The 24,185-nt window shown below is 38.2% G+C and overlaps 1 protein-coding gene across 8 annotated transcripts in view; it reads right to left on the bottom strand.

Annotated features, from left to right (window-relative positions):
- BBS9 (Bardet-Biedl syndrome 9) overlaps window positions 1–24,185 on the bottom strand; it is a 504,171-nt gene that overhangs the window by 466,223 nt on the left and 13,763 nt on the right. For all 8 annotated transcript variants that reach the window (XM_003406966.4, XM_023544300.2, XM_023544301.2 and 5 more), the window contains 3 exons: window positions 18,381–18,531; window positions 14,732–14,796; window positions 9,351–9,464 (listed from right to left, as the gene is read on the bottom strand). In XM_003406966.4, the coding sequence (XP_003407014.1) occupies window positions 9,351–9,464; window positions 14,732–14,796; window positions 18,381–18,531 (330 nt within the window). The remainder of the gene's footprint in view (window positions 1–9,350; window positions 9,465–14,731; window positions 14,797–18,380; window positions 18,532–24,185) is intronic.

The following is a 24,185-nucleotide window of genomic DNA, read 5'->3' as shown; positions in this document are numbered from 1 at the left end:
ATGGTAACCCATTATGACAGACAGAACTATCCCACAGGGTTTCCAAGGAGTGCCCAGTGGATTTGAAATGCCAAACTTTTGGTTAGCAGCCAAATGCTTAACCAGTACACCACCAGGGCTCCTAGTTGTTAGTACTGCTTCTGTTATAATGAAGAATACATAGTAGTGGTAATTTTCTGTGATAAAAAAATAAAGTAAAAAATGATGGCTTTATTTATTTAGGCTGTAAGTACTGCTTTTGCAGTAAGGAAGAATGCATTGTATCATGTTTCGAAAAGTTTCATGAAAAACAATAAAAAGGCTAAGAAGAAGGAGGCTAGAATTAAATGTATATGCAGTCATTGCCAGGTGCCTTCATGTTTTACCTCATGTTTTACAAAATTTCAAGAAATAACATTTTTTTAATTGAAAAAAAGATTTTATCATTGACTCATATCAGCAAGATTTACATCACCCACAGTCCACTCGGATACATCTGATCCCAGATAATAGGTATTGAAATCCATAACTCATAACAAAATTTCTGAATTGGTCCTTTAATCAGCATGCCCTCATTAGTGAAAACAGTATCATCAAAAAATGCAAAGAAGAAAATATTTGGATCTCGAAAGGGTTTAAATTGTCTGTTACCAGGCAAGTTCAAAATATAAATATCGCCATGTATAACAAGGAGCCCTGGTGGCACAGTGGTTAGGATAAGAGCTAGACTTCTAACTAAAAGGTAAGCAGTTTGAATTCACCAGGTGCTCCTTAGAAACCCTATGGGGCAGTTCTACTCTGTCCTATAGGGTCACTATGAGTCGGAATTGACTCAACGGCAACGGGTTTTGTGTAAAACAAAGATTTATGATCAAGAAAACTAATTTTAAAAATTAGAGTAAGTAAGCGAAACATGTTGTGGAAGAGTAAAAACTGAAGAAAGAACCAGATGGTGGTGATAATCTCTAGTGAAGTATACAAAGAGCCTATTTTTCCATAAACCACAAACTCATTATGAAAAGAAGGCAATAATTCAGCATGACTATAAAGCACAAATTATGTGATGAGAAATAAAATTTTAAGGAACAAAACTGGTACCTCGTAATCCAAACAGCATATTTTTAAAATAACAATGTATTCAACTTAACATTTTCAGCAAAATATTATATAAGACATTTTGTTCATCAGATCAAGATTTTACCCAGAGTCCTCAAGTACTTCACCCTGCTTATAAAATCTTTCCCCTCTAGCTATGGCTTTATCTTTCTTCTACACTCCATGGCCAAACTTCTTCACAAAACAGCTTTCACTTGGGATTCCATTTCCTGTCTATGGATTCCTCACTTCGGGTAACTTGACCAATGCTCCTGCCCTCTGTTAAAACTACTCTCCCTATGATTACCAATTACCTCCAACGGCCAATCCAGCATTTAATTTTGAACACTCCAAGTGCTTAACTTCTGGTACTCCTGACCACTTCCCTACCTCTTGACTCTTTTCCCTCCCCTCCCATGACACCATGCTGTCTGGCCTCTCCATCTATATCTCTTAATCTCCTGTGTCAGTTCCTCTTCCTATCCCTACCCTTAAATTTGTAGTTCTCAACATAGTCATGGTACTCTTGAAGAGTACCATATCCTTTTCCACTAAAAATCAACTGGTAGCTAAAGAAGATAATCTTGCCTTTCCAAGGGCAAAGAAAGTCAATTTGGCAGGCTAAAAATAGCAAGGTTTTTTAAAGCAAAGTGATAACAAAAGTGCTCTGAAATCTGAAAAATAATCCTCTCTAGAAGACTCATTTATAGGAAATTGGGATTAGTAACCTCCATATTAAAGTTTATAGAAATGAAGCGCTGGAATTTTAAAACGAACAAACAAAAAAAGACAGCATACTCCCCCGGTTCTACATACTCCTCTCTCCTGGCATGTACATACGTACACACACATATTCATGCACCCTGCAGAGAGCTGCTCTATCCTCAGGGTTCCAGGAGAACTTTATACATATCCATCTCTATTATGATTCACCTCATATTATAGTTGAGTCTTAGTCTTTATTGCCCCCTAGATTGTGAGCTCTTGAGAACGTAAACTGTCCTTTGCTGATCTTTCTACTCCAAGAAACTAGCACCAAACCAAAAACCAAGCCCATTGCCATCAAGTCGATTCCGACTTATAGTGACCCTATAGGACAGAGCAGAACCGCCCCGTAGGGTTTCCAAGGAGCAGCTGGTGGATTCAAACTGCTGATCTTTTGGTTAGCAGCTGAGCTCTTAACCACTGTGCCACCAGGGCTAGCACAGTGCCTGGAAACTCAGGAAACACTCAGTAAAAGTACAATGGATGCATGCATAGAAAGACAGATCATACAAGGTACAACTAACATACCAGACTTGCTTCAGTTCCTGAAACTCCCCATAAACCTCCAACAAATCAGCAATTCTTCCCCAATGTCCCTGTTGCACACGTGGAAGATTCCTATACATTATAGGGGTGATCATCCTGTCACAGTGCTATAGGGTAAATTTTGGGTGACTGCAGGTGTAACTAACTATAGGGCCTGAAAGACAGATTATGAGTAAAGAAAATTCTAGCTCAAATTATTGACAGTAGCCAGATATATTACATAGACTACATAAAGCATCTTATTTTACAAAGCTAACTGTATGTAGCTGTTGACCTTAAAATGTTAACATTCATTTTTCACTCCATCACTATCTTTCTGTCAGTAAATATTAATGCCGTCCTTTCATGAATACTATTTTGAAATGGCAAGCTTATCTTAACTAGGTAAAGCACCATGTCAACAACCATTGCAGATTATAATAACACAATGAAATAAAAGCAGAGGAAAATTTGGCAGAAATATCATTTGTTCCTTTTTTCAAAAACAAGTAGAGTTCAAATTATCAAACCAAATAAATTTCACCAATTTTACTAACATATTTTTAAATCAATTCAAATCCACCTTTTCAAGACTGATTTAGTATATTTCCAAATTGTAACTTGATTGCCCATGCTTATGATGCCCACTAAATTTGCATACATTCATTTGTAATTGGAAAGCAAGGTCCAATCCAAAATGGATCATGGAGATGGCACAGGGCTGGGCAGCATTTCTTTCCATTGTATATGAGTAAGGGTCAACTGGGCTACAGTTAAGAACAACAATAAACTAAAAAAACAAATCTGTCGCTGTTGAGTCAATTCCGACTCATAACGACCCTATAGAACAGAGTAGAATTGCCCCATAGGGTTTCCAAGGAGCATCTGGTGGATTTGCACTGCCAGCCTTGTGGTTAGCAGCCAAGTTCTTAACTACTGCACCACCAGGGCTCCAAACAACCCCAATACAAAGCAAAAATAAACTAACATTTTTATACAAACACAGTTTGAATGATGGAAGATACTGGGCAAATATTCTTCAACTAGTTTTTATAAAACCAGATTTCTTATCATTTCTTCTTTCTCATTAACAGCTATCTTCCCGTCACTTGAAATGAAGCCAAATTTCAAATTTTACTGAATTAAATGATTATACCTAAGATTTTTTGAAAGGTTTTCTTAACAAACAAAAAAGTTTTTTAAAAAAATAGTACTCTTTTTCAAGTTTCAAATAATATATTACCCTACCACACTGTTTTATGAATTGGGGGGAGGGGGTTTCTTGTAAGCCAAAACACTAACCAAAAAAATTAAATTGAAAAGGCAAATATCTAACCCAGAAGTTACACAACATGTTTTTCACAGTTTGTGAAGAATCAAAGCTATGCACTAACTTTGGCCGAACTAAGGTACACCCCTTCCTGTTCTGAATGAGGAAGATGGCCAATTTACTCACAGCCCAGACAGGAGGGCAGTTTAGTGTGGTTAACAACACAAGCTTCTGGAAGCAGGGAACCTAGGACAGAATCCCTCCTCCACCATTTACTAAGTATACCTTCGTCAAGTTATTCGGCCTGTCAGGCGCTTCGAACACTGCCTGGTGCAGAAAAAGCACAGAAGACAAAAGGGCGGCAGCATACCTCTAGACCTTTCCTACTTGGCATCACCAAGAAGATTGTCAGAAATTCAGACTCCTAGGTCCAACCCCAGATTTACTGAATCAGACCTGCATTTTTAACGTGATCCTTGATGATTCAAATGCAAAATAAAGTTTGAGAAGTGCAGCTAGGAAGCACAGCTAGGAAGCACTTTGACATTACATTCTATTATGTCAGCTATTACAGTCCTACTTGGCATCACCAAGAAGATTGTCAGAAATTCAGACTCTTAGGTCCAACCCCAGATTTACTGAATCAGACCTGCATTTTTAACGTGATCCTTGATGATTCAAATGCAAAATAAAGTTTGAGAAGTGCAGCTAGGAAGCACAGCTAGGAAGCACTTTGACATTACATTCTATTACGTCAGCTATTACAGTTAGATAATTAAAAAAAAAAAAAAAACTTCTGTTACTTTGCTGTTCATTTAGTGCTTATTCGGCACCAGGCAGTGTTCTAAGTTCAACATGAAGAAAAAGTTAAATTTTTTTTAGAAAAAGGTAAAGCATAATTTTGGAATCAAAAATCCTCCTCTTAAGGTACCGCTTTCAAAGGCAGCACCAAGACCCAAGGTTGTAGAGGACTGCCATCTAGTGGCAGTTTGTCCTGCTACACTTACAAACAAACCTCTCACCGCCTTCCCATATTTTAAACACATTTGTTAAAAACCGTGCCAGCAACTGGACTATACCAAAAGGTAAGAAGTTTCCTGAACACAACCAAACTCTTCAAGGGACAGAGTAGCAGGGGCATGGGTCGGGGGACCATAGTTTCAGGGGACATCTAGGTCAACTGACAAAGTTTATTAAGAAAATGTTCTGCATCCCACTTTGGTTAGTGGCGTCTAGAGTTTTAAAAGCTAGCGAGCGGCCATCTAAGATGCATCAATTGGTCCTAACCCACCTGGAACAAAGGAGAATGAAGAACACCAAAGACAGGGAAAATATCAGCCCAAGAGACAAAAAGGGTCACATAAACCAGAGACTCCTTCAGCCTGAGACCAGAGCTAGAAGGTGCCCAACTACCATCAATGACAGCCCTGACAGAGAACACAACAGAGAGTCCCTGATGGAGTGGGAAAAAAGTGAGGTGCAGAACTCAAATTTACATAAAAAGACCAGACTAAACGGTCTGACTGAGACTGAAGGAACCCCAGAAGACACGGTCCCTACACTCTCTTTTAACCCAGAACTAAAACCATTCCCAAAGCCAACTCTTCATACAAAGATTAGACTGGACTGTAAGACATAAAATGATACTCATGAAGGGTGTGTTTCTTGGTTCAAGTAGATACACTGGACTAAATGGGCAGCTCCTGTCTGCAGGCGAGATGAGAAGGCAGAAGGGGATAGGAGCTGGTTGAATGGACAGGGGAAATCTGGGGTACAAAGGAGGAGTGTGCTGTCACATTATATGGAGAACAACTAGGGTCACGTAACAATATGTGTATAAATTTTTATATGAGAAACTAACTTGAGCTGTAAACTTTTACCTAAAACACAATTTTTAAAAAAATCATGCCAGATTTTCTTTTTGCTTAATTCCTTTCCTGAGAATTACTGACATCAATGCTTGACTTAATAATTCCACAGGAAGGCATTCTAAAAAAAGTGAAAGGTAAAGACAAGGATTTTTAAGTTTTCTTTGCTGAACTCAGATCAACTCTACAGAAGTTTTCAAATGAGAAGAACGGCACATTAGATGCGCGCTGGAGACATCAACCTTAGAAAATGGGCTTTCCTATGAAATGTACATATCTTGGGGTGATTTTTACTTTCTCTTCCTAAACTCTGTTCTTTTTACAAATTTATGTGTATTGTAATTAGGGATGGGGCTACTTTCATACTGGGAAAAAATAAATCCTATCCTAAGGAAATAATCAAAAATATGGACAAAGATTTATATACAAAGATATTCATTTCAGCAAACAAAACTTAATTTTAGTAGCTTCATAATATTCCAGTGAATCAACGCTTTAGAACTTACTTAATCATTTTTCTCTATTACTCATTTAGATAACTTCTAATTTTTCTGTATTACAAATAAATACATATATGTGCATACAGAAGGGGGGACAGAAAGAGGAATGAAATAAATAAATGGCAACTCAGTGTGACTTTTACATGTTTTGAATCATTTCTTAATATACATTCCCATAAGTCCTAATATGGCATCCAACGATGTTTAACCAAAACCAAATCAACAACATTTACATGGTTTTTAACCGACAGTCTGCCTTACGAGAATGTTGTAGCATTTTACCCAGCCATGAGCAGTGTATGATAGTATAGACTGTACTGTTGCCTCTCCAGTTTCAGGTTTTATACCATGGCTAATTTTTTTAAACAGTTTTATGGAGATACAATGTATATACCATAACATCCACCCCTTTAAAATATACAACTCATGAGTGGCCATCTAAGATACTCCACTGGTCTCACCCCATCTGGACCAAGGGAGAATGAAGAAAACCAAAGACACAAGGGAAAGATGAGCCCAAAGGACTAATGGACCACAGCTACCACACCCTCCACCAGGCTAAGCCAGCACAACTAGATGGTGCCCAGCTACCAACACCAACTGCTCTGACAGGGATCACAATAGAGGGTTCTGGACAGAGCTAGAGAAAAATGTAGAACACAATTCTAGCTCACAAAAAAAAACAGGCTTACTGGTCTGACAGAAACTGGAGAAACCCTGAGAGTATGGCCCCCGGATACCCTTTTAACTCAGTACTGAAGTCACTCCTAAGGTTTACCCTTCAGCCAAAGATTAGGCAGGCCCATATAATAAACAATAATACACATAGCTCAACTATGTATATAAGCCTAAATGGGCGCACAAGCCCAGGAGCAATGATGAGAAGGCAGGAGGGGACAGGAGGCTGGACGAATGGAAATGAGGAACTCAGGGTCAAGAAAGGGAGAGTGTTGACAATGTCACAGGGTTGACAACCAATGTCACAAAACAATATGTACGTTAGTTGCTTAATAAGAAACTAATCTACTCTGTAAACCTTCATCTAAAGGCCAAACAACAACAAAAAAACTCAACAGTTGTCAGTGTATTTACAAAGTTGTACAACCCCTTGCCATAATCTAATTTTAGAATACTTTCATCATCCCAAAAAGAAACCTTGTAGCCATTAGCAGTGTCTCCCTGTTCCCTCCTCACAATGTGGCTTATTTTTACTAATAGATCCCCCTACTGTTTTTTCATGTTTTCTTGTAGATACCTCAGTGGCATTACATAATTGTTTCAAAGGCATGAAATAAAATGACTCCTTCTGCTACTCTGATATTTCTCTGTTCCAAATTGTGAAATTTTCCGCTCCTTAACCACAGGAAAGCAAAACACGTCAGAATGGCCTCATGTTTTTCCAAAAGTTACCTTTTTTATACAAAGCCATCACTTAAAAGCTAAGAGATGAAAAGATATCACATAAGTACAAAAATATCTGTGCTTATAAAAGCTATTAGCAAGTATCATTACTTTGGAAGTCCATTACAAAATCCAGCAAGAATGTCACACAAGAACAAGGAACTTATTTATTTTAATTGGGTTACCATGATCTGATAATAGAATAAAAAGTATAATTCAATTTATATAAATAACATTTAATATGTAATATAAAGAGCTGTCTTGATGCTATCTGCCAAAACAAAAACACAAAAACAAACACACCTAACTTTCATTAAGCCAAAGCACTTTTTTCTAATGTCATAATGTTAGGGGCTCCATATTTAGAGAGGAGCTCTGGGAGCACGGTTAAGAGCTCGGCTGCTAATCAAAAAGTTGACAGTTCAAATCCCCTAGCCACTCCTTAGAAACCCTATGGGGCAGTTCTACTCTGTACTATGAGTCAGAATCAACTTGACAACAACAGGTTTTGTATATATATAGAATTTAGTAATTTGCTTTTTGGGATTTGATACTAGAAACAAAATTGAAAAAAAGGTAGTTCAATTAGGGAGATCTAGTTCCTCCAGTCATGTCAAACATTTTTTTTAATGGTGGAAATCGGTTATAAAAGCAGAAGATGGAGGGAAGTTAGCCCCTCATCTAAATCTTAGCTCTTTCTCTCCTCTCTTCATCTAACTCTAGACATCTCCCATATCCCTCAAATAATTCAAGCATTCCTGTTACTCAAATTAAGCAGTGCTTCAATCAAATATTTTTATATCACCTTAGTTATACAAAATGTTTATTTGTACATCACACAAGAAATGACCCTTATGGCTATTTGGTACTGAAGCAGTTATAAGGACCCAAATTCTTCCACTCCTTTTCTTTACCTCTAGGTACAAAAACACTGAGTTCACATGATTGAGTGATATTTCCAAATAAAGTCTTTTCCTCATCTCACTAAAGAAAAATCTCATATAGGTAGCCTACTTTTTAAGGCAAATGTTAAATAAAAAACTCATAAAAATGTGAGCCCTAAAAGAGCTAAAACATTTTAAAATCCCTAATTATACTTTCTGTAGGACACACACACGCAGAGACAAAATCATAGAGGTAAGAATCACCACCTGGCTTCCTGTCCTCAACCCAGCACCACCAGCCCCTCTACCACCCTATCACGGTACAGTGAGAGGAGCTGGGTTGAAAATAAAAACACTCCCACACCGATAACAACAGTATATATAAGAAAGCAACAAACCTGGGTAATTCTGGAAGCTCTGGGACTAGAGTAGGTACCTTGTCCTTATGCTAATTAAAAAATACACCCCCAGGGTGGAAGGAACCCAGCCTCACTGACCCAGTCCTTGGTAAATGTGGTGTCTTTGCAAAATTTAGAAAAAGCCCCCTTCCTCTAGGTGGATTTACTCCAGGCCAGGGAGCATGGTTTGACAAGCGGGAGCAGGACTGGATTTCAGCCTCTGCTTGCCCCCTCGACCATGCACCCTCGTACAGAAACAACCTGCACAACTCTAGGTAGCAGCCCTAGAGGTGGGTGGTGTGGAGGAATACTAGAGACTACCTGCCAGGAGGTAGGTCAACTCTTCTTCCAGTGAGAGAGGCAGAAACACAGTTCCACCACGAGAAAGCTCAAAAAATAACTCATATACAAAAGACAAAATTTATAGAAAAGGTAGTTCTGGAAATATCTCTCTAGACCATACAAAAGTGTTGGTTCCATGAAAATCAAACATATTCACTACTTAAAGTTTTCTTTTTTATTCTTATTATTTTGCTTGGGTATTTGGATATAAAATTTTCAAAAAAATATTTGTTTTAACTCTCATGTTCACACCACATAATCATTTACATATAGCCAAATATTCTAAATCTGCAATTGCACACTCATAATTACATTCAAATTACCTTTCACACCACCGAACGATCCATAGGTCATATTGCAGGCTGTCCTCTGAAGATTATGTTCATACATCAATTTGATCTGATATTGGTTCCCATGTTCCACATTACCCAATGTTCCTAAGGGAATAAAAAAGGATTGTTTCGTATTTGTTTACATTTAAAACATAAACTTCTTCTTATCCTCCACACCAATTCTAAGTAATTGAATTTTACTGAAACTTAAAATGTCAAAGCACTAAAACGTTACGTATTATGAATAATTTGCATACTAAAGACAGAATGCTGGCGAAGTTAACAAAATTTAAGTCTCAGATAGATTACACAATTAGACGAAATACTACCCTTGGTGACATTTTATTATCTATTTTCGTAAAACAGATTATGTCTGAGTAAAGCTTAATTATTTAAATAACAACAAAATTTCAGTTCTAAAACAAATGAGGTTAAATTCCTTATACTTATAAACATTAATAAAGCCAAGGAATGACTCAATGTGTCTTAGAAAAAAGACAAGTTCCCACACTTTCATACAATTCAATTTCCTGCCCCAACTCTCAAAATACTAAAGCCCCTAGTATATTATATTTTAATTTAATGGCGAGATTTCTAAGCTTTCCTTAGGAAGTAAACAAGCCAATTTTTTTTTTGAAGTCTGTTGAGAAGAATCTCCTTCAAAACAAAGAAAAATTGTAACCCTGCATTTCATAGATCATATATGCTACAATCAGTTTCTAGTTCTTCCCAAATGAGAAAAGATTCTTTATCTGTACTTCACTCCCTGGTAATAGGCTTGCTAGAAAAATTAAAGGTAGAGCTATATTCTAGTGACCGGGCAAGAACATTATGGCTAAAATAGGTGTCGGAAAGAAAAAGGATTCAGAAAGCAACACATTCCATAAAGAAGCATCTTTTTCATTCAAAAATACAAAAGCTAAAAAAAAAAAATTTAAGTATCATTAAAAAAATGAAATACTATCAAACTGAAGATAGCACTAGATCATTAAAACAACCTCAATTTTTGGTATGTGTGTATATAATTACATATGAACACTTATTTGTTTGGGTTTTTGTTGTTGTTGCTACTGTGTTGTGGTGGTGCTGGCGGTCCAAAATGATTTAACAACAGGTACTGAAGTTATAAAAACAGTTATTTTTACCTCCATTTTAGAACTGTGACACCTTAAGTTCATAAAAAATTAAGAAACTTCCCCCAAATCACACAGCTGGTAAAGGACACGGGACTCAAATCAGGTCTTGAGAGTCAGGCACTATACACTTTAGTGCCTGGTTGTCCATCAGTTCACTGTTTTAACAGCCTTTGAGAAAACTTGGTCCTGACCCCAGTAAAGATTGTCCTGCCCCTGGTATGCCAATGACTGCTTCCCAAAAGAAAGCAGCATCAATAACAAGCCATTTCGACCTCCACCTTTCTCAGCCTGGCCTTCCCTTCCTCATTTAGGAGGTGGAGGGCTGAAAGAGAAAAACTGACAGAGGAGGATGTCTTGGAGGAGAATCACTTCTACTCAGTTCTATGCCCCTGAGAATGGTAACAATAGACTTCACATACCAACAGAATAAAAAACAAAGAGAAAGACTCAAATTTGCCAGGTAACTCTGCTAGGAGACTAAGGCTTTTGTGATTCGAAAAGGTATTAAAATCAGTGAGGTCCAGAAAATCCAAGGGGTAATCACAACCAAATCAGCCACATGGAAAAAAAAAGCCAGGTAATCACAACATTAACCTGAGGAGAGCTCAAGCCTCCAAGAAATCAGAAAAAGAAGCTACGAGAGGTACCTGGTTTGTCCTACAGATATCATAAGCTTGACACAATACCTAAAACCAGAGAGAAAAAATATAGCTGCCATCAAGTCAATTTTGACTCATGTGTTTCAGAGTAGAACTGTGCTCCATGGGGTTTTCAGTTGTAGCCAAATGTTTAACCATTCATGCTAACCCAAACCCCGTAAAACCCATTGCCATCGAGTCAATTCTGACTCATAGTGGTCCTACAGGACAGAGTAGAGCTGCCCAGGAGTCCTAAAACCAGAGTACCCCCCTGAATAAAGAATGCACGTAAGCATGCCTGCTAGCTGACTGATGGGCAGGGGCACCAGGAACTCGGTCAGTGAGGGCAGGAGTCAGCAGGCAGTATTTAAACAAACTTGGTGTGAAAAGACACTAAGACTTATGTTCCTTAAAAACTACAAATGCACTGGTAAATTTTAAAATTTCAGGTTATGTCACTTTACAACTTGATCATACAGCTATGAGAACAAAAGGCAAAATTATTTTCCTTAGATAATATCTGGAAATAAAGGTAATATCTGATCTAAAAATTCTGAGCATTTTTCTGGAAGCATCATCGACATAAGATTAGAATTGCTTACATAGGTTTTATCCCTTGGATATACAGACTGAATACAGTAAATATAGGAACCCTGGTGCCACAGTGGTTATAGCCCTTGGTTGCTAACCAAATGGTCGGTGGTTCAAATCCACCAGCCGCTCCATGGAAGAAACATATGACAGTCTGCTTCCATAAAGATTTACGGCCTTGGAAATACTGCAAGGCAGTTCTACTCTGTCCTGTAGGCCACTATGAGTTGGAATTGAACTCAACGGCAATGGGTTTGCTTTTTGGGCTTGGTATAGTAAGTAAATATATATAATTATAGTCTATATTTTGGATATATAACTAAAGTTAATAAAAAAGTTTCATCAATTAGAAAGTAAATGGATATTAGAACATTTATATTGTTGTCTTTATTTAAACAAGATCTAATTTAAACAAAAAAATTCTCTGAAAAATCAAAGGTCACCTTGACAACAGCTTTCAGTGCAATTTCAGGTAACTGCTGAGCAATCTAACGATGTTAAATGAAATCAAAGCCATTACAGAGTAAGTTAAAAGGTTCATTGTATCAAAAAACCAAATTAGATCGTAAGCCTGTCAAAAGTAAAGAACCACATCTTTTTTGTCTCTCTCATGGCAACCATTAAAATTCTATAAATATGTCAAATGCTTAGTAAATGCTTGTTTAGAAGTACAAGATTTTGGGGGAAAAAAAAAAATTTAAGGGAACATAATCAGTATGGCTTAAGTCACACATCTGTAACCATTTACCAGAAAGGAATTTGAGATGCCATGTGACGCTTTCCCTTTACCGGAGTATGCTAAGATGGGCTAACTGCAGGTCACCAAAACCCTGCTGTTCTCTATATGAGCATGCATTTGATGACTTATTACCCACCAAAAACAAGTCAGCACAGTAGCCTCTGACTATTAAGGGTTTTTTGGTATGTCCAGGAGGATGACTTTAAAAGGTCTCCTCTAGTTTAACTCAAATCTCTCTTAGAAGCACACACAGCATAAAAGAAAAAAAAAGAATATTTGGAGGGGGGTAGTTTTTTTTTAGTGGGGGAGATGTCAAGTTCAGCTAATACTTTCATCTGCTGACACCAGTGGTTTCACTTACACAAGAACATTTTCAGCCTTCCCTGTTACAGTAAATGTTCAGCCTGGAACCTCAGAAAACATATTCAGGAGAACAAAAACATTCAGTTCCCATGCTTCTCAATTTAAGCCAAGCCAGGAAAAATAATACAAATTATCAGCCTACAAATATCATAAGAGGCCGAAGAAATGAGAGACAAAGAAGGGAAGTGAGGTGGGGCATAAGGGAATGTAGTCTGGACAACTCCTAGTCCCCAGAGAATACAAATCTTTTAAATGAATAAGAATAAAAGAGTAATAAAATCACCATTCCCATGGCCAATAACTTCCATTTTCAACACTAATTTGAAAGAGCATACAAATGCCCCATAAACAAGTTGTGACCAAACATGCCAGTTTCTTTTACTAGGCTTTTTTGAAAAACATTTATCCCTAAGCCCCAATGGAACTCTAGAGGCTTCTGTTTTCTGGGCCATAATTCAAACAGGACCAGAGAAGGCCAAGAGTCTAACCTACTTTCCAGTTTCTAAGATGTCTACCTCCTCTGTCCTGCGTAGAACCCCCATGGAACGTCCAGAAGGGACCAATTCTCCAGAGTATTCAGGCGTAACTAGGGTCAAGTTCTCCTCCCTCACGGCCTGTGTAGCCCAGTTAGTATAAATATCACTTGCAGTTAACAGGCTTATGATCAAAAAATAGAGGAACAACGAGATATATGTAATAAAGCAGCCTATATTATACCTTTTCCTTTTATTCTGGAACACTAAACACTTGCCCTATCACGTGGAGGAGCAATATCACTTACCAGGAAACTAGTAAGAATGTTTAACAATAACAGTGAGAGGCGCTACATCAGCCCTGTGATACAAATAGAGTAGAAAAGAAAATGATAGTGGTCAGAGAAAAGGAAAAGAAGAAAACAGCACATGGTCGAGAGCAATAAAGAGCCACTACTACCCATTCGCTCATTCAATCAATGAGTATTTCCTAGATGCCCACCATATACCGTAGCCCAGGTTACCAACACTACCTTAGGTATCTAACAGATCTTTACACAAAAAAAGAGACTAACCTACAAATATTCAGCTCAGTGACAATAAATATGAATCATTATTCAAACCTAAAAGCAAAACACAAAGAAAGCCCAAATCAAGAGAATGAGTCTGAGAAATCCAAATCCTAGAAGCTAATACTTATGGCAAGCTCCAAAGGAAACTATCTTTTACATAAAATATCATGCCACAGATACTTTATTGTGCCCATAAAAATTTTTCTCAACACTGACATCCACAAAAATAACTTTCCTAACTTGAATTAACATTTATCTAATAACTGAAACAGAACAAAAAGATTACCTTTTACATTTAATACGGGTCGAAATGCTGAAACCAAACCACAATTAACTATCATACTTGTATCCAGAGAGCCATGTTAGCAGACGAAACCTGACAAAACCTCAAACTAAGAGCCTTGAAATTTGGTTCAGTGAAGACAACTATAAGCCAAGAAATCAGAACTGTAAAGAGAAAACACTTGAGGCTCACCAAAGAAAATATACTTTAAATCACTGTGACTCAGCATCTAATGAATTTTGATGTTGTTGTTGAATGTTTCTTAAGACTTAACTGTCCTAAGTACTCAGAATTGGCCTCTATTAGCCATAGGCAATTACGGGCAAAATTCCTGGAAGGGGGGAGATTATATGGAACACTCTACCAAAAATACAAGTATGCACTAAAATAGCAGACCCAGAAAAAGTAATAGCCAAAGTATCTGAAAGAATAAATGAACAATGGGAAAGTGCTAACCAAGAACAAGAAAATCTTCAGCCAAATGTTCTGTGTTCTGTCAAGTCAACGTTAAAGAGTATACTTTCTTAGAATTGCAGTTTCTAATAGTATTTCTACATTAGAAAAAAATGTTTCTTACCTGAGACAGCATAGACACATAGTTTTCTAGAATGTAAAACAGCCAAATGAAGCATTTCAGTACCTCTGAAAAATGAGAAAAGTTTTTAAATTTAGTTTCAGATATAATGAAAAAAAATTTAAATAATTTTAAAAAGACATCACAACTTCAGCCTACTGTGGGTAAAACTAAACAATTCACAGATAACATTCTGAACTTAAAAATATATTTAACAATAAACAGCCAGTTAGGTAATCCCAAAGGGTCAATAGTCCACCTCAAAGAGCTGCCTTCAGATTGAAGTCAATGGTGCCTGCAGGAAGAGTCATATCTGAGGCCCCTTCATGAGTGCTCTCCCACAATAAAGAGATCCAAGGGCTGGTCCTAGCTTTCTGACTAATTAACCTGGGACCTTGGGCAAATCACTTAATCTCTCTGAGCCTGTTTCCCCGCTGGAAAATAAGAGGTTTCAAATTTAAAGATTTGCCAACATTTAAGAAACAAGAGACTTCCCATAAAAATCCCTGCTCTCTGGCTTTTCCTTTAAAATGTAGAGATCTGGCAACAAGCCCAGAACTGAATAGTAGCTGCCTCCTTTAGTCTGGCCCCAAGTCTTCAATTGATCACAGCCATTGACACCCTTTACTCATTTACATCCACCTAATTGACCCTTGGAGACTTTGGATTTGGGATTTCTAGATTATACCATGCTGCTGTCTCTAGAAACCACTGGATGGGCTAGGAAGTGTAGTGGTGATATTAGCAGTTTATTCCTGTTCGAGATTAATCCACATCTCCAGGCAAGCCTCCAGTGTACAACCTGTGATATAAATCTAAACTACCAGGGCTATAACTGAAGCCTGAAGACCTGGATCAGGGTTCCGATTCTACACCTTGTTAATTCATTTAATCTCTCAGAGCATTACTTTCTCATTTAGAAAAGAATTATATTAGATAATAACTGCAATATTGAATACCTGCAAAACATTGTTACAATGGATATATATTCATCTCCAGAAAATACAAATATGTAAAAACATCACATTTTTTGTACTGCCTTCAAAAAATTTTTTTATATGTACCCTGGATCCTCAAAACAACTTTTTTTCTTCCATCAGGAAAGGAATATGATGTCATGGAGAGATGGTAAACCATGGAATTAAATAGATGGGTCTGAATGCTGGCTGTGTGACCTGACACTCTGAGTTCTACTCTCCTTATCTTAAACGCAGGCCATATCTACCTTATAGATAAGATTAATGAGATGGTATTTACAAAGGGCCTAGAATGGTATCCACTCATTCATGTTAACCTCTTCCCCTTCCAACTAGTGACCACACAGCTGACAGTCACAGCTGGAACTCTGAGGGCATCATACTTTTAAAAAACAGGAAAGTAAAATGCTATTTAGAGGCAAGAATCCTTTGGTCTCTTTATAAATCCATTATGCCTAATGTGCTAGGTATACAATGGGCACGTAATCATTATGTGTTTTTAGATGGAGTAGGTATTTCCCAACCACATCAGTCATAAAATCTCTTCCATCCAGCCTGTCACAGCATAAAAGTCCCATCTCATACCCTGAGGCCTAACGCATTCAGGCTGCAACTTCAACTTCCCATCAGAATGAAGCTAGAAGAGAGTTAACACTCATGAGTGGTTGTTCAGTTTGCTGGAAGAAAACAAGGTTCTAAAAAATGGCACTTGGGGTCAATAGGCCATGATGGGCAAATGGGGTGAGCCAGAATCCAGTGCACAGAGCATTGCTCTGACTCTAGAGGACACTTATTGCCTACAAGAGGAAAAAAAAAAAGCCACTGCGGTCAAGTCGATTCCAACTCATAGCTACCCCATGTGTGCAGAGTAGAACTGCTCCAGAGTAGAACTGCTCCACAGGGTTTCCTTGGCTGTAATCTATACAGAAGCAGATCACCAAGGCTTTCTTCCACAGTGCTACTGAGTGGGTTCAAACTACCAACCTTTGGGCTAATAATAGTCAAGCACAAACCATTTGTGCCACCCAGGAACCTTCCTGCAGAGAAAAGAGAGCTCAAAAAGAAGAGGTCGAGGAAAACAAGACCAACTCTCCTTACATAATAACTTTCACAGTTAATATTTTTTTTTTTATTCTGCTTTGGATGAAGGTTTACAGCGCAAATTAGTTTGTCATTAAACAAGTAATACACTAATTGTTTTGTGACATTGGTTGTCCCCCTTCTGGACCTTGGGTTGCCCATTATCAGCTTTCCTGTCCCTTCCTACACTCTCATCCTTGCCCTTGGGTTGGTGTGCCCGTTTAGTATCATTTTGTTTTATGGCCCTGTCTAATCTTTGACTGAAGAGTGTACCTCAGGAATGACTTCAGTACTGAGTTAAAAGGGTGTCCAGGGGCCATACTCTCGGGGGTGTCTCCAGTCTCTGTTAGGCCAGTAAGTCTAGTTTTTTGTGTGTGTGTGAGTTAGAATTTTGTTCTACATTTTTCTCCAGCTCTGTCTAGAACCCTCTATTCTGATCCCTGTCAGAGCAGTCAGTGGTGATAGCTGGGCACCACCTAGCTGTGCTGGACTCAGTCTGGTGGAGGTTGTGGTAGTTGTGGATTAATCTTTCCCTTGTGTCTTTGTTTTTCTTCATTCTCCTTTGCTCCAGATGGGGTGGGACCAGGGGAGTATCTTAGATGGCCACTCACAAGCTTTTAAGACCCCAGACATTACTCACCAAAGTAGGATATAGAACATTTTCTTTAAAAACTATGTTAAGCTAATTGAGCTAGATGTCCCCCAAGACCATGGTCCCCAGCCTTCAATCCACTAATTTGGTCCCTCAGGGAGTCTGGATGTGTCTATGTAGAGTCCATGACCTTGCCTTGGTCAAGTTGTGCTGGCCTTGCCATTTATCTAGATAAAAGTTACCATTTATCTATTGTCTAGTTAATGTTCTTCCTTCCCCACTCCTCCCCTTCCCCACAACCATCAAATATATCTTCTTTTTATGTGCAAGCCTTTTCACAGTTAATATTTTTGAAGGATTACAACAACAAGCTTGATTTTAAGAAAATTCATGTAGGAAAATAAGATAAAATCAGCAATATCAACAGTAAATAAAAAGCAGACATATACACGAAATGCAAACTAACAAGATTTTCTAAAATAAACTAGGTTTGAAAGCAAAGTACTTTGAAACAAAGTTCTTGTAAGGAGAACATTCTGTGGGCTGAGCTGGCTTCTTTCCAGAAACTATAGTAGGAATAAGTAATTTGTTTAAAACTTCAAAGTTATGAGCCGAAAAGTAAAGGTTATCTGCTTCTTTGTCTATAATTATTTAAACAGACATTTATATACCTTGGGCCATTAGTTCTTTAGGTAAGCGAATACTTTCTATTTCTTTATTTGGTTATTTTCAGAAGCTTATCTTTCTTCCTTTATGCTTCTGATACATCAGGCAACTTAGGTCTCTATTACCATAAAAAGGCCCTAAATTGTTTTATCTTAAAGGTACAGATTTCCACATAAAAAGCTTTCAACACATAGGGAACATCTCGGCGATAGTATCTAGAAAATATATTTGATTTACGGATAGTCTTTTCTTCTTTGAAGACTCCACAAAAGTGACACAGTAAGAGTTTAAATGCTTCAAATAAAATAAAGTACTAGAATTAGTGGAATATACTTACGAAACAAATTTCCCTACTTCCACTTGAAGTATTGGCTCTCGTAAATGCACTTCTAGAAGCAAATCTTCAGCTTGAGCTCCATCGCCTGTTTTTACAGGATGAGGACTAAAGATTCTTAGGTATCCCATGAAGCTACCCACAATTATTTTATCTGTAGAGAGATTTTTTTTTTTTAAAGGTAGAAGAAACCAACATTAGTGACAAAAATTCCTTGGAAATAATCTTTCTAATGCCTAAAAGAGAAATCTAAAAATTAAAAGAATCCTGTCTTACTTCATGTATAAAGATCACTCTGCCAATAGCAGATGTAATTAAATAAAATGCTATATTAAAAAGGATTCCTATTATTCAGCCATAATAAAGAGAAATGAAGTTCTGATACATGCTACAATAGGAATGAACCTTGAAAACATTATGCTGAGTGAAATAAGTCAGACACTAAAGAACAAATATTCTATGATCCCACTTACATGAAATATCTAGAAAAGGTAAGTATATAGAGATCAAAGTTTATTAGTGGTTACTTTTTTTTTTTTTTAGGGGCAGGCAGGAGGGAGAAGGAAAGGAAGACACAACGCTTAGGGAACACTGAACTTCTGTTAGGGGTGACAGAAGAATTTGGTAACTGTTAATGGTGATGGTTGAACAACAGAACAAACCTAATGTCACTGAACTGTACATGTGAAAATTGTTGAAATGGCAACTGTTTTGTTATCAAATATTTACCACAATTAAAAAAAAATTCTTTTGAGAAAAAAAAAAAGTAGAAAAGGGAGGCAAAAAAGAAATGCCAGAGAAATGACAGCAGCCAGATGTTGATGGCTTTGAAGATGGAAGAAGGGGCATGGGCCAAGGAAAGAGGACAGCCTCTAGAAGCCGCAAATGACAAGAAAACAGATTCTCTCTAGAGCATCCAGAAGAGTACACAGCCCTGCAGATACTTTGATTTTACCCCAGTAAGACCCACTGCAAACTTCTGAACTTCAGAACTATAAGATAATAAATTTATGTTGATTTAAAAAATATATATATAATAATTCGTAGGTTTTCGGCTTCAGCAGCTACAAGGATAGTAGTACCACTTATTAAGATGGCAAAGATTTGAGAAAGAGTAAGCCTAGGAGGGACAGAAGAATCAGTGGCTCTGTTTTTTACACATCAAGTCTGAGCTGCCAAGGGGCAATGCCAAGAAGAATGCTGGATATTCGGAACTGCAGCTCAGGGCAGGTTAGGGCTGGACACAGAAATGTGGGGGTCCTTAGAATATCGAGGGTTTAAAGTCCATGAGACTGGATAAATTCAACTGGGGGTGAGTATAAATGAAGAAGAGAAGATGGCCCAGGATGAGCCCTGAAGCTGTCCAATATTTAGACATCAGGTAGAGGAAGAACAACCAAGAAAAGAAACTGAGTTGTGAACTGCCAAAAAAAAGGGCTGTAACCTGCCTTCTTGGCCATGGAAACTTTTTGTCATGGGGCAGCTTGTGCTCAGCAAAACACATTGAGGAAAATGTTGCTTATGCTACAGTAAGTCAAAAGACAGGCTACAAAAGAGTATGCAAGTTCTAAATGCAACCATGTAAAACCACGTGCAGAACATGCCTGGCACATGTGCTCAATAAACACCTGCTGAATTAAAAAAAATTTTTTTTTGTATTGCGATAAGCCACTGAGATTTTGGGATTGTTTTCTATGACCACAAAACCTAGCATATCCCAAGTGGAACACACTCTAGCACTTTGACCACGTGACCCAAAAACCTGACAGTTTTGAATGCTCAGACCAAGAGAAGGCTTTCCAGTTGGTACAGTTTAAAGTACTCTCAATAGGCCTTTATGACTTAGCAGATCTAATATTTTTTTAAGTGTCTATGGTAGGGACCCTGGCAGCACAGTGGTTAAGCATTAGACTGCTAACCGAAAGATCAGTGGTTCGAACCCACCAGCTGCTCCACGACAGAAAGATGTGGCAGTCTGCTTCTGTAAAGGTTACAGCCGTGCAAACCTTATGGGACAGTTCTACCTGGTCCTATAGGGTTAATATGAGTTGAAATTGACTTGACAGCAATGGGTTTGGTTTGGATTATGGTAAACTGTGGCGCTCTGGTGACACAGTGGTTAAGCACTCGGCTGCTAACTAAAGGTTGGTGGTTCAAACCCACCATCCACTCTACAGGACAGAGATGTGACAATCTGTTTCTATAGAGATCATAGCTTTGGAAACCCTATGATGCAGCTCTACTCCATACTATAGGGTTGCTATGAGTCAGAATTAACAGCAATGGGTTTGGGTTTTTTGGCTTTCACAGTAAACTCAGATAGTGTATGGAAAGTCCCAAGATGAGAATGACAGGGAGTGCCGCTGAAAGTTTCGGAATAGAGCCTTGTTCTTTTAACAGAAAATTATACACCTTTTAAGGAACAATTCCTGAATTATTTACGGACTCTACCCATTGCCATCAAGTTGATTCTGACAGCGACCCTATAGGACAGAGTAGAACTGTCCCATAGAGTTTCCAAGGCATGCCCAGTGGATTTGAACTGCCACCCTTTTGGTTAACAGCCACAGCTCTTAACCTCTGCACCACCAGGGTTTCTACCTGATAGCAAATCAACTACTTTAGAGTCCCTCAATTAGGGAAGGGGTGATATTTACCTTTGTTGGATAAAACACATATTCTAGATTTCCTTTCCCCAAGCCATCAAGCCAATACCATGATTCATGGTGTTTAGTGCCATTATATGCCATCATATAAGCTCACACATCACAGCTTCTGACCAAGGAACTCATTTTACACTGAAAAAGGCAGTGATGTCCAGGGGATTCACCAGTCTAACCATACACCCCCATCACCCAGAATCAACTAACTCTATATAATGGAAGAATGATCTCTAGAAAGATCAATGACATCACTTGCTGGGAAGCTGGGTTCTTGTCTTTAAAATGTAGCATATGTAACACACAAGCATATATACAAATTCAGAATGCAAGGGGTGAATGTAGAGGCAGCACCTGTCACCATTACACTTAACGACCCATTTTTAAAACTCCTGATACTGGGAGAATGTGTCCAGAAGATATGATGATAGTTCCCCAAACGGAAAGCTGAAAATCCCACAATGACATTTTTGTCTCCTCATGTTACTAGGTTAAAGGAAAACGTATTGGCTGGGTGTCTGACTGTAAAAAGACAAAATAGCACAGCTCATACACATCGGGGGCTGGGGAAATATGAGTGAAATCCATATGGCCCCTCACCATATTGCCTGGCCCAGTGGTAAATAAAACTACTGTAAGCCTCTTCAGGCAACCATCAACGGTCCTGATCCCTCAAAAAAGATGGACTAGATCATATCCCCGGTCTCCTCATCTCCCACCCTGGACCATGAACGAACCCCAACAGATATCAGGCTGGTCAAAGGCAAACAATAACGACAATAGTAGTACTGTAGTTATACAGCCTGGTAACTAGTCGAAAAAATGAGGAATGAAGTTCCCAACATGACTTCCTTAAGCTACATACAATTTTTACTACTCATTCAAGTTAAATTTAAATTTCTTTCTTCACTTCTTCCCTGTCTCAACTATTACATACAGGATGTATGAATATTGATTTTAGGTTCCACTTTGTCTTGAGGGAACAGAATGTTGGAATGGGATAATGACTACACAACAAGAAAAGTGGACATCATCCAGAAAAAGCCTAGCTTCACAGAGCAGGGGCTCCATGAAATCCTCTGAAGCGGGACGCGAACATAGTTATCACCCAGAGCAAAGGGGTGAGGACATGTGTGTGTGCACACACGTATGTGAAGTTGTACAAGGGATGGTTGCCCTAGGTGAGGCATAAATGCTTAGCAGCTTAGAGAGAAATGTAAGAGCTGTATTTTTAGCTAACCTTATGTATTTTCTACTCCAGTTTTAGTATGAACTCTGCCCCCTGGACAGATTAATATGTAATCTAAGATGGACCATTCAGATTCATATTAATTCATTCATTCATTCGTTCTCTCAATCTCTCTCATCTGAATCTTAAGTTGATAAAATCAGGAAAAGTAAGTACCACTTTAAATACATGTTGGCCAGTTTTAGCTGGGCTCTCAAGGTGAGCCAGGAATTCTTTTATGTACAAGTCAGTTTCTCCTGAAAAAATTTCAACATGCCTACAAACCTCCCTTTCACTCTCTGATCACCTCAAAGAAAGTAAGGATGGGTCAACTGCCATTATTGTCTTAACTTCCCAACCCAACCTGAAAACTTCTCTCCATCTGTATCCATTCTTCCCTTTTTGCCTTCTACCACAGAAAAAAAGTGTTTCCATACCTGTTCAAGGTTAACTCTCCATTTGCATATCTGATCCCATCTCAACTGGCTTCCCTGAATCCCATCAATTATATCCTGTATCATATACATTGACATTTCCCACTTCACTTTACCTTATGTCGTCCTCAAATCATCATTCTCTAACCTTCCCTTCACAGTTAAGCTTCTTAAAAGAGTGATAAAATACTCAGTCTTCCTCACCTCCCACTCACTCCTTCACTGACTGCAAATCTGGATTTTGTTACCATTGCGCCTGCAAAACAGCCTCATCAAGGACACTAATGAGCCACTTGGTGCTAAATGGCATGGAAATTTTTTACTACTAAAAATCACTAAACCTTGCCTCCCAGGGCCAGCCCAAGTGGTTCTCCTGCCTCTCTGCTGTTCCTTCTCAGAATTTCTTATTGGCTCCTCTTCCCAAACATCCCCCTTTAATGTTTTGATTCTCCAGGTTACAGTCCTAAACTCCCTTCCCTTTTATTCCACCTCCTTGCCCTATGTATGTTTATCCATGTTCAGGGCTTCAAATACAATCTGTTTACTGCTCACCTCCAAATCTCTGTATCTCTGTTCTGTAAGACATTTCTATTTCAAACAGAATATGTCCAAAACTGCTCTTGATCATCTTCCATTCCATAAAATCAAGAACAGTAATTCTCAAACTTTAGTGTGCATACCATTCAGCTCTGGAGATCATCAAAAATGCATACTTCTAAGCCCTACCCCCAGAGAATATGAACTTTTAGGTTATTATAGGTCTCGGAAGGAAATCTTCACATATAATAATCACACTAGGTAATTCTGATGCAAGTGGTCCAGGCTTTTGGAAATAATGGTCACTGTTTTTTTTCTTGTTGGTATACACACACATAATGATTTTTGCATAACATATTTAGGAAAAAAGAAGAAGTTGCCCACAGCTGGCCACAAATTAGGGAGGAGGCAACATCTCAGCATATCAGTAACCCATGGGTGGCTCACTTACACCAGTTAGGGAGCTCTAATAGAAACGGATGGTGAACAAGCAGTCTAGTGTCCAACCACACTGAGGTTTAACTACATTAGGTAGGTTTGAATTGTTCTCTCTGACAGGTACGACTCTTTTATGTTGTTAAATGATAGGGGAACCATAAGCTTTAAAAAAGAGTTGGGCTGGAGGCACAGATGACAATCTCTGAGAAACCTCCTAAGGACATCCTCTGAATAGAAGGCCTTCCTACCTCCTCCAGCGGGGAGGGCCCAGAGTTTCCTTAGAAACAATTTAGTAGGGGCTCAATGCAGATTAGTACCTCCCACTCTTATTCTTTCCCAAAATCATTTTCCCATTTCACTTTCTTTTCCCAGATTCTACTGGTGGGCTGTTTTTATTATAGGCAAAAGAAATAGAATAAAGAAAAATGTAAAGGGACAATTTTTACATAAAGTGAACAAAAGAATAGTTGTAAGAAGTTTTCTTGTTAAGAGGTCAAAGACTATCTGGACT

Source organism: Loxodonta africana, chromosome 8, assembly GCF_030014295.1.
Source record: "Loxodonta africana isolate mLoxAfr1 chromosome 8, mLoxAfr1.hap2, whole genome shotgun sequence".
Classification (NCBI taxonomy): Eukaryota; Metazoa; Chordata; class Mammalia; order Proboscidea; family Elephantidae; genus Loxodonta; species Loxodonta africana.
Note: the sequence above shows the minus strand (reverse complement) of the source record. Positions and strands in the feature narration are given on the sequence as shown.